The sequence below is a fragment of the Cibotium barometz genome, chromosome 6 (genome assembly GCF_041138505.1).
Source record: "Cibotium barometz isolate CiBa-2024 chromosome 6, ASM4113850v1, whole genome shotgun sequence".
Lineage (NCBI taxonomy): Eukaryota > Viridiplantae > Streptophyta > Polypodiopsida > Cyatheales > Cibotiaceae > Cibotium > Cibotium barometz.
Genome location: NC_141051.1, coordinates 47,947,150 through 47,965,604, shown reverse-complemented (window position 1 = coordinate 47,965,604; position 18,455 = coordinate 47,947,150). Strand labels below are relative to the sequence as shown.

Genomic DNA, 18,455 nt, shown 5'->3' with positions numbered 1-18,455 from the left:
AACTTTGCACAGATAATATACTATCCCACACTTATCAAAATCCATAATCATTTCTAGGTCCAATCTTAGTGCACACACTCCGTGCTGGTATTCTCTCTATCAATCCAATTTTAACATGCATTACATCTTTAGTTGATAAATTTAATTCAATTCCACTAACCATCCAATTTTCTTGTTATGTGCATGTATCAAACGATGTAGAGAACTTTAGTAGAATATAAAATCAAGAAGAATAATCTTAACAATGATCTTTGGCTTTTTCATGGTGTGGATTTTTTTAATTTAAAAAATTCAAATTAATACTTCAACTAACAATGCTATACCATGAAGACTTGCATAGTGTTATTTGATTATCATATATAACATTTTTTCACCAAAATTTAAGTAGGCATATATTTGCTTTTAATTGTGATTAACGATCATTCACATGTTACATATGTAATTTTATGAACCGTGTCGGCAGATTAAATTGTGCTCGCCCATTGGTGGGTATTAGCTTTGTGTCACCTTCTCTTTATCTCACCTTCATAATCTTGGAGTGATCCAAGTTGTAAATAAAATAACTTATGCATTCCATGGGATCACTTCATTTGGTAAATCCAATTCCGCAAAAAGCAAAGAAGTCATGGATATGGATCAGCCATCAATCACCTTCTTGCATCATACCTAGTTGGCGGATTGCAAGGAGTTGATCTCTATATTGATTTGCCAAATTGCATACGTCAAGAACGAGCTTTGTTTTCTCAACTTTATCCTATGTCAAACGAAGCAAATTCTATTTTCACAAGCTCGCTCCCAAGCATTGAAAACCTTTGAAATTGAAATTGAATGTTTAATTCATTCTATTAATTAGGCCTTACGTACATCCAAGTCTTAGCCTTGACGCAATTCCTTGTCTCTCCCTCTATATCACAACCACGCCCCCAACTCTAGTCTTTGTCCACTACTCCATCGTGCAAGCCACCCAAGGGGAACACTACTAAACCATTGGGCTAAAGCTTCCACCACACATTCATAATAAAGGATTTCTAGAGAAGCGACGTCGCTTTGACAAGTTGCCCATTTTTTTGAATTTGAAAATTTCAACTAAATAAGCAAGACTGATAAACAAAGCCTTCCTTTCAAAGAATATTCTCTGATACTTAATTGAGACGCCTGATTTCAATGTTAAGGGACCCTATTATTATTTTTGCTTGCGCACACACTATCAAATCAAACATGCACTCATGACATCATGCCTTTCTGTACTTCAAAACCATACCATAACATCAATTAGTATACCAAAAGCATGACCACAATGGACATGTAGCTTGAAGATATCACACTTAACCAAAAAAAAAAAAAGGCATTTTTTTACTCTCATTAAAACGATCATGCTACATAATGTAATCGTTCCCTTTACTACATCGTTTAACCTTTCAAAGTCCATGAATGTACAAAAGACAACCAATGATGACTGATTTGAGACTTGACCAAAATCTGCGGCATATGTAATTCCTCTTCAATTCCTAGGTGTAACATTAGGTAAGAATCCCCCCCCCCCAACCAGAACAACGCAAGGCAAAGCCAAGCACGTTTCGTGGTCAAGCAAGGGGAGGAGGAGGTTCGGACCAGGCTTGAAACTTGAAGGCTACAATGGGCATCAAAGCCAGTTTAGCCTTCAAGTGAAGACTACCACTGAAATGAAGCTTGCAAATAAAAGCCATATAAGCAAATTTTCCTTAATAAATAATGGACTTCAAACAAAGGCCAAGATAGCATCTAGGCCTTCAATTTTGAAGGCCTAGGGCAGCCAGAATCCTGTAATACACACTATCAGAAGCATGTTATTAATTTCGAAATAAAAATAAGGTGGCTTTTGTCTAATATCAAAATTGGTCAGGAACGAGTAAGGATTACCAAAGAAAAATACAGCACTTGTCACTGCAGATTTCAGTGGCAGGCTTTGACTTTGACTGCTTTTTTCCCCTTCAAGGTGATAGAAAAGGGCATTGAAATTATAACCCACATTGCTTAGGTAACCCACAGCCACCTCCTACTGTGGGGATCAAAGTACAACACTAGCTTTCTCCGCCATACAAGTCAGTTTTGCTCTTCATTTACAATAGGGCCAGACATGGGGAAAATTTTTGACCACACTGAACCATGGACAGAACCCTGAGGTTGGTTTGGGGAGCGGCGCGCGGGGGGGGGGGGGGGGGGGGGGGGGGGGGGGGTGTGGCTCCCCACAATCAAAGCTTACAAATCCTTGAATTGCTATCAGTAATTTCTATCTTTGTGTACTTAAACAACCTGCAAAAGTTGACAGACAGTAAGTAGTTCCCTCCCTGTCTCTTCAATCAACCGGCATCTTTAAAAAAGTGGCAAGCAAGTGACTGTTTATAACCTTTTAAGTTAAAACAAAATAACACCTTCCACAGGCAACAGCTAAACCATATAGCAGCTGGGCCAAAACTAACCACTTGTGAACACTAACAACAGGTAGGGAGTATTCACTACCTGCTCTCCAAATAAGATTCAACGATGAGAATTAACTTCAACCTTGAATTCTTCCAAAATCTGTAGAACACTCTTGGTACCTCGCACCTGGTTATCATCTCGAGTGCGCACATTCACCTGCAAAAGTTCATCTTCAACACTCTCAGAAACTAAAACTTAAATGGAAACCTCAACGAGAAGAGTAGTAAGTGTTCTCATCCACTTACAGTTCCATCATTCATCTCTTTTTCACCAACAACCAGGATATAATTATACTGCGCCAATTGTGCTTCCCGTATCTGTCCAGAAAACAACATAGTTTTAGGCCAAAACAAGCTTTAAAAATCGGATACATATACAACTGGTACAAAACATACCTTTTTATCAAGCTTTCTGTCAGAACTGTCCACATCAACATAAAAGCCTGCCTCGTGTATCTGTTCACGAACCTGGAAAATAGTGCCACCCTACATTAAATGCAAATTCTCATGACAAAAAAAGGTGGGTTTCTACTTATGATCTTGAGCAGAGCTCTAGACCCTACCTGAAGGGCATAACTGATGAACCTTGCAGATACAGGGCACACTATGACTTGGCGAGGACTTAGCCAGAATGGCCACTTCCCAGCATAATGTTCAAGCAGCATGGCAAGCATCCGCTCCACTGATCCTAATATCGCTCTGTGAATCATGACAGGCCTCTCCCTTTTGGCCTCATCCTCCCCTGAATATGAGAGATCGAAACGTCGTGGAAGTTGAAAGTCCAACTGGGTTCCCAGTACAGTACTCAAATGAGAAACTTGATGAAATAAGATATAAGAAATGGCTGTACACATCAAAAGCATCTTATCATGAAAACCACTGTTAAATTGAAATGAGATGAATAAGACATGACCCATGCGTATAGCTTCATGTGTTAAACAACGAGCTAGCACACTTCAAAAAAAAATAAAGGCCATAGTACTGTATAAAGAATGGGTGCAGTTTAAACAAAGAAGATGTACACAATACCTTGGAACAATGTACACGTTCATAAGATTGGAATACCATTGGCAATGGCTTAATAATTAACCGAAAAAAATATGGCCATGGGTTCAGCAGCGGTTCATGACCTTCAGTTAAGCAGCCCTTAGTAGGTAAGGCCTTTATAACTTATAAAGGATATATGATATATGGTTAGGCCTTATATGTTTCCTATACCTAGTTTATTCAACGAGTAAAACTCTCTGGAGTTTTAAAAGGTATTCATGTGGTGAGCTACACATCATGGTCGTATGAAAAGAGGAGAAAACAAACCTTGTAGAGAAGGGAGAAAGTGAGAGGGAGTGATTTTGTTCATTGAATTATAAACGACTAAATTCATTTTCATAAACTGAGATGAATTTCAAGCTTTACAAGATAAAGCCAATTACCTGCAGAGTTGTGTCAAGCTTTACAAGATAGATAAACCCAATTATCCAGCCCCCTGCCTCCCACTACAGACAATTGGGTTTACAAGATAAACCCAATTAGTTACATGTAGAGTTGTGTTCAATCTTTACAAGATAACCCACCCCACCCCACCCACCCCCCCGCCCCCCTCTTCCCCTGTCTCCTTGTTATGTACCTGATGTTAATTCTTGGGATAAGTGGCCTAATCCGCCAAGGTTAGGGGAGCCCAAGGATTAGGGAAAGGAATGTTGGCTAATGGGTGACTAAGGTGGATTAAAGTAAATCCATGGTTTTTGAGTATTTATGACTAGATGGTTATTTATAGCAACTATAGCAACTGTAGACACTATATAAGTGACTTGTGGGCTTATTATTATAGTAGATAACAATTGTTGACAAGGGCCTGAGCCTATACCACAGACTCCCGCCATGGACTTGGTTTGGTGGATGGGAGTGAGCCTTAGCCTCCGGCTCGGGGGTGGTTTGCAATCGCAAACCTAGGTTGGGAGGTGAGCTAGCTTGCACCCCTTCTATTTGGTACTAATCTTGTTGCTTGTGTTTAAGGAGATTTTGAGGGATCTTAAATTTGGTATCAGAGCTTACCTAAACACGAGAAGCAGAAAAAGCAAAGTTTGCACGTCTCACACATGGTTGCAAGTATTTCGAGAATCTCAAATATTTTTCTTGGGAAATTGTGTTGCGTACCTAGTACTAATCCTTGGGATTAGTGGCCTAATCTGACAAGGTTAGGGGAGCTCTGGGATTAAGAGAAAGCAAGCTAATACGAGCGGCTAAGGTTAATACTAATAAATCCATGTGTACTAGCTATTTATAACAGTTTGGTTATTTATAGCAATAGTGGGCACTATATAAGTGAAGCATGGGTTATTATTATCATAACCTCACTATTAGTCAGAGTCCGCCGACCAAGACTCTGGCTCTGCATGTGGTAGAGCATAGATGATAGATCACCATGCCGAAGGACTGGAGTCTGACATGGATTTGTGGGAGTCAGACCTTTACCCCTGGCTCGGGGGTGGTTTGAAGCATAGAACCTACGGTTGACTCTTAGGGGTTTGTACTAATCACTCGTGTTTTGCGTTTAGGAGATCGATGGGTTTGTGGCAAATTGCTAGGGTTTTGTTGAAAAGATCTAGTGCTTTGCACTTTTCTGTCACGGATGTTTGAATTGTGTGGTCTGAAGTAGGAGAAAGAGAAAGTGTCCATGGAGAGAGAGTGTTTGTGTGTGTGTGTGTGTGTGTGGGGAGAGAGAGAGAGAGAGAGAGAGATCTCAAAGAGACTCTAGAGTTATTTATATACATTTCATAAGGTCAAAAAAATCTGAACTTACGAATTGAGAGATTTGAGAAAAAAATAAAAGTGAAGAAGGACAGACAAAAACAAAGCATTTGAAAGATCAAAAATTAATAAACTAACAAACCTAGCTACTAAGGAGAGGAAATCAAAAGATAATATCAAACAAAGACTTTTAATAAAGACATTAACACAAAAAATCAAAAATTAATAAACTAACAAACCTAGCTACTAAGGAGAGGAAATCAAAAGATAATATCAAACAAAGACTTTTAATAAAGACATTAACACAAAAAAAAAACAAACAAACCAAAAAACAAAACAAAACAATTACATGAATGAAAGAAACTTTAAAAAATAAAAAATAAAAAACACACAGACAAAAGCATACACACACTCCTTAATAAGAACTTAAATCTTTTGAGCTGAGATACTAAACAACAACACAAAATAGCAAAACAGAGAACTATAAACTCTAGACCTAAAGCACTTAAGAGCCAAAACCAAATATTAAGCTAAACTTAAAAAAGACATCGACTCAAAAGTGCAACCATTAACTCCAATGTCTGTCTGAACATAAAGACTCTAGGGTTATTGCACGACTCAATGATGTGATTGATTGATAGAAGTGATTGAAATTTGATACTCACCAAGTACAATGCTTTTTGCAAGCTTGCAGCCTTACCTTTTCACCCATACAAATATCACTCTAATAAGTGGATGCCACATGGCACACATCGTATCCACCTATAATAGTGTGTTTACACCTCTAATAAGTGGATGCCACATGGCACTCACCAAGCCGTTTGGCTAGACGAGGAATTCTTCCAAGAGTACCCACAGATATTGGAGGCCGCCATACAACCACCGCCACGCCATAGTCGCATTCCGTACCCGTACTCATTCGATGAGTACCTTCAGTACTTTTCGTACCACTCCATACGTACCGTACCTCGTACGGATAAGGTCTTCGTACCAAATATGAGGTTCAATGTACAACACTTATTCGGCCCGTTTTTTAATTATTTTAGTCAGTGGTCATTGCTCAATAGTTAATAGATTAGTTTTCATTTCAGTATTACCATTGTCTTTCATGCTATTTTTGTATGGATGCTAGATATTTCTTATTTTACACACACACACACACACACACACACACACACACATATATATATAGAGTAAAAAACATGCACATACTTAAAGTACTTATCTTGATGCGTACTTTACGTACTCGTACCGTACACGTACCATACCACACCGTACCTGAAGCACTCAACCGCTATGTGCCAAGCAAAGCAAGAGGGAACATGCACCCATGCACTAAGGTGCCACGTGACACTAGGCTCATCATAAGTATTATACTTGTATAAATTTAGTACCTTTTTAGGACTATTTGTCATATGTGGTGACCATGCCAGGCACAAGCTACATAGGTCTTTCCAAGCCTTAGAAGTTAGGTATCAAGAGTCTATCACTTAACCCGCTTGGAGAACAGCCAGTTCATGTAGGTGATCCTAGCATAGGAGTCCAAAGCAACAATGTAGAAGCATCGATTAGCAAGGGTAGTCAAGGCTTTATAGGCCAACCCAAGCGCCAGCCTAGCTGCCTTATAATTGGCAGCCCAAAGGCCACCACAAGGAGGAAAACCAAGGGCCACCTAGTGCTACCAAGGAGCCAGCATGGCCAGCAGCCAGTCAGGAGCCCATACAGGCCTGTCGTCCAACAGCAGGAGCAGCCAGTCCCACACGTGTGAAGCATTAGCACAGAAGACAGTATTCAATGCGTATTTTAACCAATCGTGAGCATAATAAACAGGCCGACAACAGCATAAGGACACCGACTAGGATCACATGATCATATATAAGCAGCCCCTCACTCCCTTGCAAAAATCATCTCATTCTCTCATAGTTTCAGCAGTAAACAAGTGCAGAAGTATGTGTTCTTGAGTCCTAGGGCTTGTGCATACATAATCTCAGCCAAGCACTTCGTTGTTGTTATGTACCTCACACTAATACTCGGGATTAGGTCCTAATCTGGGCAGAGGGTTGGGGAGCCCTGAGATTAGGGGGAAGGCTGTAGGCAAGTTACAAGTGGCTAGGGTTCGTTAGTACTATTGATAATCCATAGTTACTGGCTATTTATGATTGGATGGTTATTTATAGCAGCAAGTGACTTATAGGATATTGTGTTGAGGGAGGCTCTCATACTTGACACTTGGTCTATGGCTCGACCAGAGTAGCCTTACTCCTGCCATGGACATGGATGTTCCCACGCAATCTTGCCAAGGGTCCGTTAGGACAGGCTCTAGTGATATGGGAAGCCAAGGCTGACTGGCTTGACCTATGGGAGTGGAACCTTAGCCCCTAGCTCGGGGGATATTCCAAATGGAATCTATGGTTGGGAAGTGAGTTTGCATGCACCCTTCTATGTGTTCTAACCTTGTGTGTTTAGCTTGTGTATTAGATGATTTTGAGGAGGGAATTTCACAGTTGGTATCAGAGCCAACATGATCACCTACAAAGTTTGCCTTGTCCAAGTATGTCTCGGTCACTATGTTCATGTTTGATTTGCATATCTGGTAAGGGTTTTTTGTTGGGGTTGCATGAAGGAACTTGGTGGATTCTGTGAGAGAGAGGAAGAATGAACGAAGAAGAAAGATATATTAACACGTCTACGAGAGGCCAAAGTCGGCCTATGAGACAAAAAATAATACAATTGTGTTCTTCCGGTCATCGGAAGAAAAGAAAGAAAAGAAAAAGTGTGCATGTGTTTGGATACAACTGTGAATCATCATGGATCGGTGGAGCCCCATATACAAACAATATAAGGGGGGGTGGGGATGTGGATGGAGTGCTAAGGCAAGATGCATCTCTATATGCTGAAGGGGTAGTACAAGCATGCTATGCAGATCTATGTCTAACTCCATCCAGTGCCATAAGAGGGATATAAGATATCATACATCGCCGATGCTGAGGCTGTGAATGGCGTGAACATGTACCCTGAGAGAGAGAGAGAGAGAGATAAGCATATGTGTGAGTGGAGGTATGCTCTCCCAAGAACCCTAAAATGCATAAAACCCTAAATCCTTTTTTCTCTGGTTGATGCTGCATTAGTCGTCCTGCTTTGCTGGACTGTTGTGTTTTTATAAGAATACACAGGGTCTGGTTAGGACTGTGTGCACACAGCTTAACAAGGTGGGCAGCAGTGGTTACAGCAGTGCACAGGTCTCACTGTGTGTACAGGGCGGACAGCAGCACCGTAGCAAGCTGCTGGTCATACCGCTCTGTGCAGAGTAGTGCAGGCGCTGTCCTGCTGTCCGCAGGTAAGCAGGCAGAGAGGGCTACAACAGGGCGGCGGAAAAGCAAGAAGGAGGAGGGGTTGTGCAGCATCGGCAGGAGAAAGCTGGTGAGGCATGTTTTTTTTAGGGGAGGCCTTTTTTTATCAAAAGCACGGCGAGTGCTGAAAAAAGCAAAGACTGGTTTTTTGGGAAAAATGTGCAAGGGAGGGACATTAATACCTTAAAACTTTTTTAGAAAAGGAACTCATATTATTTTTAGTGGAAAGCACTTGTGCAGATAGATAATATGATTAGCTAAGATAATTGTCTCCATGATTTCAGGTTATCCACAATTCCATGGGAGTTGGGGGGTTTAGAGGTTGTTAAGTTTTTTACGACCTTGATTTGGTTTTGATTTCGTCTTTATTCCATGGTGGAGATTAGCTAAGATAATTGTCTCCATGATTTCAGGTTATCCACAATTCCATGGGAGTTGGGGGGTTTAGAGGTTGTTAAGTTTTTTACAACCTTGATTTGGTTTCGATTTCGTCTTTATTCCATGGCGGAGATAGTCCTCTACGAGTGGTGGATTATGACTAAGCCGGTTCCTATATAGGTACCTATGTGGAAAGATCAGACATGTGAACCACATCATGGAGTCAGTTGTCAGATGTAGTTTGAGTTTCCAATGTTTATTCCCAAGAGTGGAAATGTCTTAAGAAGGGGAAGTATGTATGTACCTAACGTTAATCTTTGGGATTAGTGGCCTAATCCAACAAGGTTAGAGGAGCCCTAGGATTAGGGAAAGCAGGCTAATACATGTGGCTAAGGTGATTCATCCATGGTTACTGGCTATTTATGACTGCATGTTTATTTATAGCAACAGTAGACACTATATAAGTGACTTGGTTTATTATTATAGTAGTTGACGATTGTTGACAATGGGCTTGACCCTAGACCAGAGACTCCGCCCATGGACTTGGCCAGATGGGAGTGAGCCTTAGCCTCCGGTTCACGGGTGTTTTGTAATTGCAAACCTATGTTTGGGAGGTGAGCTAGACTACACGCCTTTTATTTAATCTTATTGCTTGTGTTTAGGGAGATCTTGGAGGGTCTTACACTCCCCCCTCCTTTGTCTACAGGTAATCCAATTTACAAGATAAACCTTGTTACCTGAAGAGGGAAGAAGGGAAAGGTTTGTGTTCATCATGTCATGAATGACAAACTCATTTTTAACGCTTCCACTGACATGAATTTCAACCCTTACAAAATAAACCCAATTACCTGTAAAGTGCCACATTGGAACTTCCTTTTAAGGGCATCGAACACCTGGATGTCAATTTTAGGACCATAAAAGGCGCCATCGCCTTCATTGATCTGCAGACATATCCACCAGGTAAAACATTTTTGATATAGCAACTGAGAGTCAAATATCAGCAAACCATTTACCTGCCAAGGTTTCCCAAATGCATTCAATCCATCTTCAAGAGATTTCTCAGCTCGCTGCCATGTCTCCAGCTCCCCCAGATATTTTTCAGGTCTCTACAACCCAGTACATCAAAACAACAAAAGGGGAAGAAAAGGATTGGTGGTGGTGGTGGTGGTGGTTGGGGGGGGGGGGGGGGTGGGGGGGGGGGGGGGGCGGAGCGCAATTAATGACTGAGAAGCAATGTAGTGGAATTAAGGGCAGAAAGGAAAGCTATTCCCACATTACTCTCATTGTGGGCACATCATATGGAGACAATTTAAGGTAAAGAAGGTCACCCTATAATTATGTACTTTTTGGGCCTGCGGAGTTACCGTGGAAAGCATGAGTTCAAAAGTAAAGCCAAAAATGTCGTACACTCGTTGGAGCATGTCTAAAACTCCCCTCACTTCATTTGAAATCTGCATTACCAAAAAGAATGGTCAGACAGACACTAATTTGAATGAGACCTTGTGCTTTCCACATAGCAAATTGTAGATTTGAATATAAATGGTAAAAGGTTAAAATTTAATAATAAGCATCTTGATACGATTTTGCTAAAATAAAAAGTTTAATGGTCCACACCTAATGCACTAACAACAATACAAAAAAGAAAGGTCCCAAACCTGAGATTCCATGCAGAAGATATGCGCATCATCCTGCAAACAGAAGGGAAGCATCCAAATCTTGACATAATAGATGATAATATGAAAATACACAGAGACAAATCACACCATAATCCAAATAATGACCTGTTGGAACCGCCGCACCCTAGTAAGGCCTGTCAAAGCTCCACTAAGCTCATTACGATGTAGTACTCCAAAGTCTGCAAACCGAAGCGGTAATTCTGCCAACAACAGAGTTTTATTCTCAGAAGGCAGACAGAATGAGGAAAGTGAAAAGATAGAAATACTTTTGGTGAGGATTTATGGTGAAACAAAAAGGAAAACCTTTTCATTAGCAAACTGGCCCTGCATAATTCAAAAGCCAAGCATAGCTGACGCTTAGGGTAGATCTATGTACCTTATGGAACCAATCTTTGTGCAATGTATTCCAAAAAGAGAGGTATAAAGTGTGTGTGTGTGTGTGTGTGTGTGTGTGTGTGTGTGTGTGTGGCGCGCATGTGTGTATAGAGAGAGAGAGAGAGAGAGAGAGAGAGAGAGAGAGACTTACCTCTGTACGAGCGTACCCTATGTTGAAACATCAAGCAATGGGAAGGACAATTCATTGGCTTAAGCCCATATTCCTGTTTTTCTACCTGCAGACACAATACCCCAGCCCTCTAGTAATGAGTATAAACATTAAGCTATCACAATTTTTATGATTAAGGATTGAACTTCCATTGCCGTATTTATTCGTGCTAGCTAAAGGCCTGACACGATGACCCAATCCATACAACATGTAGCATGCTTGTTTTGATACATCACCCACATACCTCAACTTAATGATTAAGGACTACAACTTCCATTGCCATATTTCTTTTTGTTTAGGCAAAAACCTTACAACCCATACAGCATGTAGCATGCTTGTTCCAATACATCCCACACATACCTCAAAAGTAAACATGTTTTCTTTGTAGTTTGAGGCATGGCCAGATGTTTCCCAAAGCTGCATATTGAAGATGTTTGGTGATATGACCTGAAATTTAGACAAATTGTAAAATAGCAACGTAAAGGCTGAAGTACACAAAGAGAAGATACATCTTCCCAAAGCATAGCACTTTGAGAAAATCTTGAACCAACCTCATGATACTCTCCTTTCCAATACTCCCCACGAATGAACTCCACTAGCTTGTTGTAAATCCGCGCTCCATGTGGAAGGAAGAAACAGCTTCCAGGGCTGGCAATAATAAAACCTCAAAATTACAGACTCCAAAAGCAGACTCAATTATCACAAAGCTTCAACCAGTATTTCAAAATAGACAAGGTGTCACGGCTCATAAAATCAAAGAGTTCAATAATAAATATTTGCACAAAGGGACAGCTATGCAAATACCTCAATGGGTGAAAAAAGAAAAGCTCTTGAGCTTGCCCAAGAAGCCTATGATCTCTTTTTTTTGCTTCTTCAATTTGATGTAGGTACTCCTAAGAGACAAAATACAATCTAGTGAGACTTAAAAACTATTTGTTCTCGTTTTAACAAGCTTTTAATCCACCCTCAAGCCCCGTTGGACCTGTATTTGAAAGCACGATTTCCTTTATTTGATTCACAAGCTGGACTCCATTAAAAACTTGGAAGCACGATTTCCTTTATTTGATTCACAAGCTGGACTCCATTAAAAACTTGGAAGAAAAAGGAGAAGTCTAACCTTCAGCTTTTTGGGCTCAGGATAAGAAATTCCATAGACCCTTTGCAAGCTTTCCCGGTCAGCTTTGCCTCTCCAATAAGAAGCAGAGGCCTGCATGAGAAACAAGTGACGCTGGTTTATCAATAAAACATAGCATACATGAAAAAACATGAAAAAAGAAACCTAGAAAACCTTTAATGCCGCAAACGCCTTGACATGAGACGTATTCGTAATGTGAGGTCCTCGACATAGATCAACTAAATGTCCACATCTGTAAACAGTAATGGTCTTATCTTCTGGGAGCTCATTGATAATTTCTACCTGGTAGAAACAAGCATCAAAACCCATCAGACAAAGGAGCTTTAAGGTAAAGGGAAACCATCTGTACAAGAATGCTCACAAAATACAAAACCTAAAAACAGTAGGTATTTTCTCAAAAGGGAAAGACCACAGAGTTTACTTTAAATTTATTCTCTGCGAAAAGTTCCAAAGCTTGTTGTCGCGTGACCTCAATCCGTTCAAACAGTTGCTTCTCCTGTGGTATCAACAAAAAGAAAACAGGTTCAGTGGTCAGGCTCGTAGATGCATGACCAATAATGCCCTTCCTTCTACGATTTCATAAAGCTCCCCACTACAAAAAGAGCATGTAAACAGCATAATATTGCTCAACCAGGCAAGACAGTGCATAGATATAACCTTTGCAATACTGGTAGCCTGCGCCTTAATGCGCTCAAAATGATCCTCATTAAGTGTCAAGTCCCCATAGTACGCATCATAGTAGAAACCCTATAGAAAAGTCATCAATAATTCAGTGAAAATGTCCAACAACTTCCAAGAAAGTATAAGTAAGGTCTTACAAAAGCGCACTTACTTCGCCTCTCGTAGTACAAGGTCCAATGCATAATTTGCATCCATACTCGAGCTCGAGAGACTGAAATCCATATATGCAAGTAAGCTTTCTACGCTTCCACATGGAGCTCCACAAATTAATTATGCCTAGTTGGCAGAGGCAACACACACTTGAGAAAACCTACAGACTCACTATTTCAAAAAGAAACCTACTAACCTCACCCAGAATGTGAGCACTAGAATGCCAAAATGTATCCCGTCCTTCATTCGATTCAAAAGAAAAGAATTGTAGTGTACAATCATCTTCCAAAGGCCTTGCCATATCCCAAAGGGTGCCATTCACCTGAAAAGAAGTCATCACGTTCACAAATGAGAAAGACAACAATGAGACATTGATCTGATAGATTGAAAGTATCCATGGATTATTCAAGTGCTGAGATGTACCCAACAAACAGACAAGCACAGCAAAAGAAATCAGACATCGGGTTGAGGACAATAGGGCATAGTTACTATTAAACGGGATCAGGGGATTGTTTTGTCCCTTAGGAACTGGATTGTTTTGACCCCTGGAACGGGAACAAGAACAAGGGAACACCACGTCGGCAAACAAAACAAATGGAATTCTGAAAAAAAATGTCATTTTAAATGATGAGTTTTAAGTAGGATATGCTAAAATTTTGAAAATTTATGTATGCATAGTTGAGTGGGAAAAATAGAGGAAAAATGCTTTTTTTTTTTTTTACATTTTGCCCTTTTTTAAAGGATTTTTGGACCTGTTACCAAGAGGAACGGCGTTCCCCAGAAACTATGCAATAGGGGCTCTTTCTCTCTCACTATTTTGTTCACATTAACAAGTCCTTTAAACAGTCGACAACTTAAGATACCATTTACTTAGCATAAAATTAAAGAGACACAAGCACTGGGGCTGGAAAGAGTTGACCCTCGCTTAGAAAGTCTTTATTCCAAAGAGAGTACTTTAAAAGTACAAATATGAGGGTGCCAAGCACCAGATTTCCCAAGTACATGAAAACAAATCAAACAATAGTTCCAAACCGTAGCCACAAGGCAAGGTCAAGAACCAAACACTCTCGGTAAGTGTCACGATTCTAACTTAATCTCTCTTAATTACCCTTAATTACTCTTAATCATTGAAAGGACACCAGTGAAGGGTCACACCCTATCACATGGGTCATCACCAAAGGACACGTCTCTTCAAAGGGACACATCTATTGATTAAAGGCAACTCTCCCAGTCCCACAACGGGGATCTTCGTCCCAAGGTTGCCCAGGTTCTTCTACTCTCGACAACGATAATAAATTTATTCGTGATGGTTTCAAATCTTTTGGCGGTTCTCAACCCCGACCCAGTTCTCAGCGGCAGTCCTTCCAGAAGCCTCTCCAACGAGAGGGGTCATCTTGTGACCGACCATGGCACCAGCAATCTTATCAACCACGAGGACCAAATTGTGGACGCGACTCTAGATGCGACCAATCCCATAACCCGAAATAATCGTCTACTACAAGCCAACATAAGACAGGTCTATGCACCATTTGTTCCGAAAACCACTGATGATTCGAGTGCCCTAAACGTCCCAGTAATCGACAGAACTCCAATGTGGAACCTTCCACCTCCGAAGACAAGTCTCAGGTTCAGTCTTCAGATACTTCTAAAGACAAGTATGTTATGGTCATATCCCAGCATGCACAAGCTTGCATCATTACCTCAGTGGCTAAAACACAGTCTGTCTCTACAATTCCAGCCTCTGTGTCTACTCAAGTGTTGACACTAATTGACTAAATTTCTAGTTGTCTCATTACTGTCCTAATTAACAACAGATGTTCTCACAATTTTGTGGCCACGGTTATGATACAACGATTGAAGATACGCACCACTTGCAATACCCACATTTACGAGATTGAGTTGGCAGATGGATTGAGATTTAAAAGAAACACGATGGCTCCTCGACTTTCCTTTCACATTCAATATCGCGATAAGATGGATTTTGAGGTTATGCCTTTGTCTCGATACGATATGATCTTGGGTCAACAATGGCTATATCAATATGACCCTCTCATCAGTTTCCGCAGCCACAATTTACACTTTGTCAAAGATAGTATGGACATTGATCTCCAAGGCGAAGCAGTGGGTTTGAAAGACCAGTTGTTCTTCGACACTCTTAATGGTTTTCTCTACACAAGAGACTGTGCCTTATCAAGGTGGCATATTTAACTCAATCCTTCTTTGTCCCACATTTGGATTTGTTTCCTGCGGAACTGCCTCCAGTTTTGCCTCCTCAACGCCCGTGGATCATCCGATTGATTTACTTCCTTGCAGTTCGCCACCGACTCGTGCTCCATATCAAGTCTCTTTTATTGTATCACAAGAAATTCAACGCCACTTAACGAAACTCTTGGACAAAGGTCATATTCGTCCTAGTAAAAGTCCCTTTGGTGCACAGTTTTACTCATAAAAAAGAAAGATTAGTCAATGCGACAATGCATTGATTATCATGCCCTCAACAAACTGACCATCAAGAATAAATATCCTCCTCCTCGGATTGATAAATTATTTGATCAATTGCTTCATGCCAAAGTATTTTCCGGTCTCAAGTCTAGATATCATCAGATCTTATTCATGAAGGTGATGAGCACAAGGCAGGCTTTCTGTGATATGCAACGGAAGTCTTTGTATTGGAAGATCCTGTCACACAAATGCTCACACCGTCTTCTACATCCTGAGTTTCGTGAGTTTAGCAATCCACTTTAATACTTCAAACTTTAAAGAGATATAAGAGAGAGATATGAGAACTGTACACCAGATTGGGTCCCAAATTACCCACTGAAGGGTCCCCTATCCCGATAACGAGATAGTATTTGCTTTATTACTTTAGAGAGAATGATTGTGGGCTGCAGATAAGCCAAACGCAAGATCTCGGAGGATTGAAAGTCTGGCTGAACTGTACACGGCTGTAGAAACACCTCAATGAACTGATCTCAAGCCTATGCACTCTTCCCAAGGGCATGAGGAAGGGCTGCACACCTGAGGCTGAGAAAAGAAGGCGGTGGACTGTTCTAAGCTATGTTAGAATGCTGTAAATGCTTATGAATGCTGTGTTACCTCGGGCAAATGTGGATGATGATTAGAAGGCTGAGAACTGTTGTAGATTGAAACGCAGATCTGTAGGGGAACTGTGCACAGGCCGGCTACTGGGTATGCAGAAAACGCAGGTGTACTTGATGGATATGCAGAAAACGCAGGTGTACTTGCTGGTTATGGCCTATGTATGACTGTATGGCTGCGTTGAAGAACTAAGGCCTGCTATACTGCTGCGTTGAAGAGCTGTGGGCTGCTGTACTGCTGCGTTGAAGACTATGGATGGCTGAAGGCAAAACACAGATGCTGAGATGGCTGGAGAAGCAAAACTCAAGCACTCCAAGGCTGGATGAGACTAGTCTAGTGCTGAAGGCAAGAGTACTCCTAGGGCTGAGGAGGAAAGCTCTTAGCACATTGAAGTCTGAATGAGAAACTAAGCCCTATGCAAGCCTATTTATACTAGATAGGGGTTGGTCAAGTTGGCTGGTCATAATTTAATAAACTTTATGTTTATAAATGACAATAAATGCCAAATAAATACCATAAAATATGGAAAAAAATACCAAATAAATCCTAGTAAATTCCCTAAGGCTTCTTGGATATTCTACATGATGCACAGACATATGAACGCATATTATGCAGGATGCAGAGTGCTTTCTGATGCAAACCCTAAGGCTTCTACTGACTCTACATGCATGAATGATTCTCTCCAAGTAGGTTAAGGGACTTGACTGACCGACTGACTCGCTAAGGCTCAGGAATGACCTACGTAGCTCATGCCTGACTTATCCTGGACTGAGGATGTACAATGGGGTCACGGTGTACGACAAATATCATCCTACTGGGTTCTAATACTGTACAAATGTTGCACTGCTGATAATAAGCCAGTTTGTCACCATGCACTGAGTGCAGAGTGCATGTGACATTCCCTCCTGCTTAGCTTGGCGGTAAGTTCATGGCTTCCAAGTAGTCCGCCAACAACTGGGGATACTCCTGGAAGAACTCGTCGTCTAGCCATACGGCTTCGTGAGTACCTCGATCTCAGAATTTCGTATAGAACTGACGTATCCGTCGATCGGAACCATGCTTCCAACAATGAAGAAGGATCTGCTCGGACTCAATAACTTCTGCTTTATCTACCACATTTGGCTGATGTTCATCTGAAACATCAAACACTTCTGGACCAACATATGGTTTTAGCCAAGAAGCATGGAAAACATCATGCATTGTCCAACTGGTAGGCAATTTTAACTTCATGGAGACATCAATTAACTTTTTGACTATTGGAAAAGGGCCAAAACTATGGAATGAAAGCTTGGGAAAATGTTTGCCCACTTGTTTCAATCTTTGTTTCATGATGCACTGAGAGACCCAATCCCCTTCCTTGAAGTGGATATCTCGTCTAAGCTTACATGCCTGTCTGTGAACTGAATAATGGCCAGGCTCAAAAATTGAGGACCAAACTCGGTTGAGTACCAAACTCTGCGGAATCGACATACTGATCTTCTAAGTCTTTTCCAGAGATGTTGAGAATGGTAGACTCCTGACTGGTCTGGATGCTGGTCTTTCTACTAAGAACATCTACTACTGGGTTATGCTGACCAGGGATATACTTAATCATTCCTCCAACTTGTTGGAAGAGCTGACCCTGTCTAGTGTGCTGAGCACTCCACTCGGCACTTGGCATCATCGGGAGCCACTTCAGTGCTTGGTGGTCTGTGGTGACTGTGAAAATGTGTCCATAAGGAACATGTTTCAAATGTTTGAGAACTGATTGCTGTTCTAGCTTGCCCTTGAAAGTCTTGGAAAGACAAGAGGGAAACTTGCTAGGAGGTTCTCCTAACTGTGAGATACTGGGTAGGAGATCATCCTTGAAAATGTCTGAATGAGAAAGGAGATCTGGTAACTGAGGGACTGAAGATGATGAGACAGTGGTTATCGATGAGATAGAAGCTATCTGAGCATAAATCAATGCTCCTTCTGCTCCCTTGCACATAGCTCGTTAGGCCTGGAGATGAGAAATCATAGGAACACCAAGAATGCTCCTATCTCTCCGAATCATGACAAGCTCAGGAAAACCTTTAGAGATAATAAAGGTGTCATGCCCCCAATTGGGAATAGGTTCATACCGACGAAACCACTGGATTCCTAAGATCATGTCACATCCCAAAAGAGGAGAGACAATGAAATCTCGCTAGAATGAGGCCTTTTGAACTTGAAAATAAAACTGATGTGCCTGTTGAGATATGTGGGTGCGGAGAC

General features: G+C 41.1%; 1 protein-coding gene across 1 annotated transcript in view; it reads right to left on the bottom strand.

The window, feature by feature from the left end:
- Positions 1–1,818: 1,818 nt before the first annotated feature.
- The window catches only part of LOC147637813 (threonine--tRNA ligase, mitochondrial 1-like), a 46,750-nt gene continuing 30,113 nt past the window's right edge, over positions 1,819–18,455 (bottom strand). Inside the window, exons 3-22 of the mRNA XM_086799644.1 lie at positions 13,318–13,443; positions 13,123–13,182; positions 12,948–13,037; positions 12,712–12,786; positions 12,444–12,572; positions 12,273–12,362; positions 11,960–12,048; positions 11,707–11,803; positions 11,516–11,602; positions 11,138–11,222; positions 10,717–10,811; positions 10,591–10,623; positions 10,300–10,386; positions 9,949–10,041; positions 9,784–9,876; positions 3,023–3,244; positions 2,856–2,927; positions 2,706–2,777; positions 2,500–2,616; positions 1,819–2,292 (exon numbers count right to left, since the gene is read on the bottom strand). Of these exons, the coding sequence (XP_086655770.1) occupies positions 2,518–2,616; positions 2,706–2,777; positions 2,856–2,927; positions 3,023–3,244; positions 9,784–9,876; positions 9,949–10,041; positions 10,300–10,386; positions 10,591–10,623; positions 10,717–10,811; positions 11,138–11,222; positions 11,516–11,602; positions 11,707–11,803; positions 11,960–12,048; positions 12,273–12,362; positions 12,444–12,572; positions 12,712–12,786; positions 12,948–13,037; positions 13,123–13,182; positions 13,318–13,443 (1,794 nt within the window). The 3' untranslated portion in view covers positions 1,819–2,292; positions 2,500–2,517. The remainder of the gene's footprint in view (positions 2,293–2,499; positions 2,617–2,705; positions 2,778–2,855; positions 2,928–3,022; positions 3,245–9,783; positions 9,877–9,948; positions 10,042–10,299; positions 10,387–10,590; positions 10,624–10,716; positions 10,812–11,137; positions 11,223–11,515; positions 11,603–11,706; positions 11,804–11,959; positions 12,049–12,272; positions 12,363–12,443; positions 12,573–12,711; positions 12,787–12,947; positions 13,038–13,122; positions 13,183–13,317; positions 13,444–18,455) is intronic.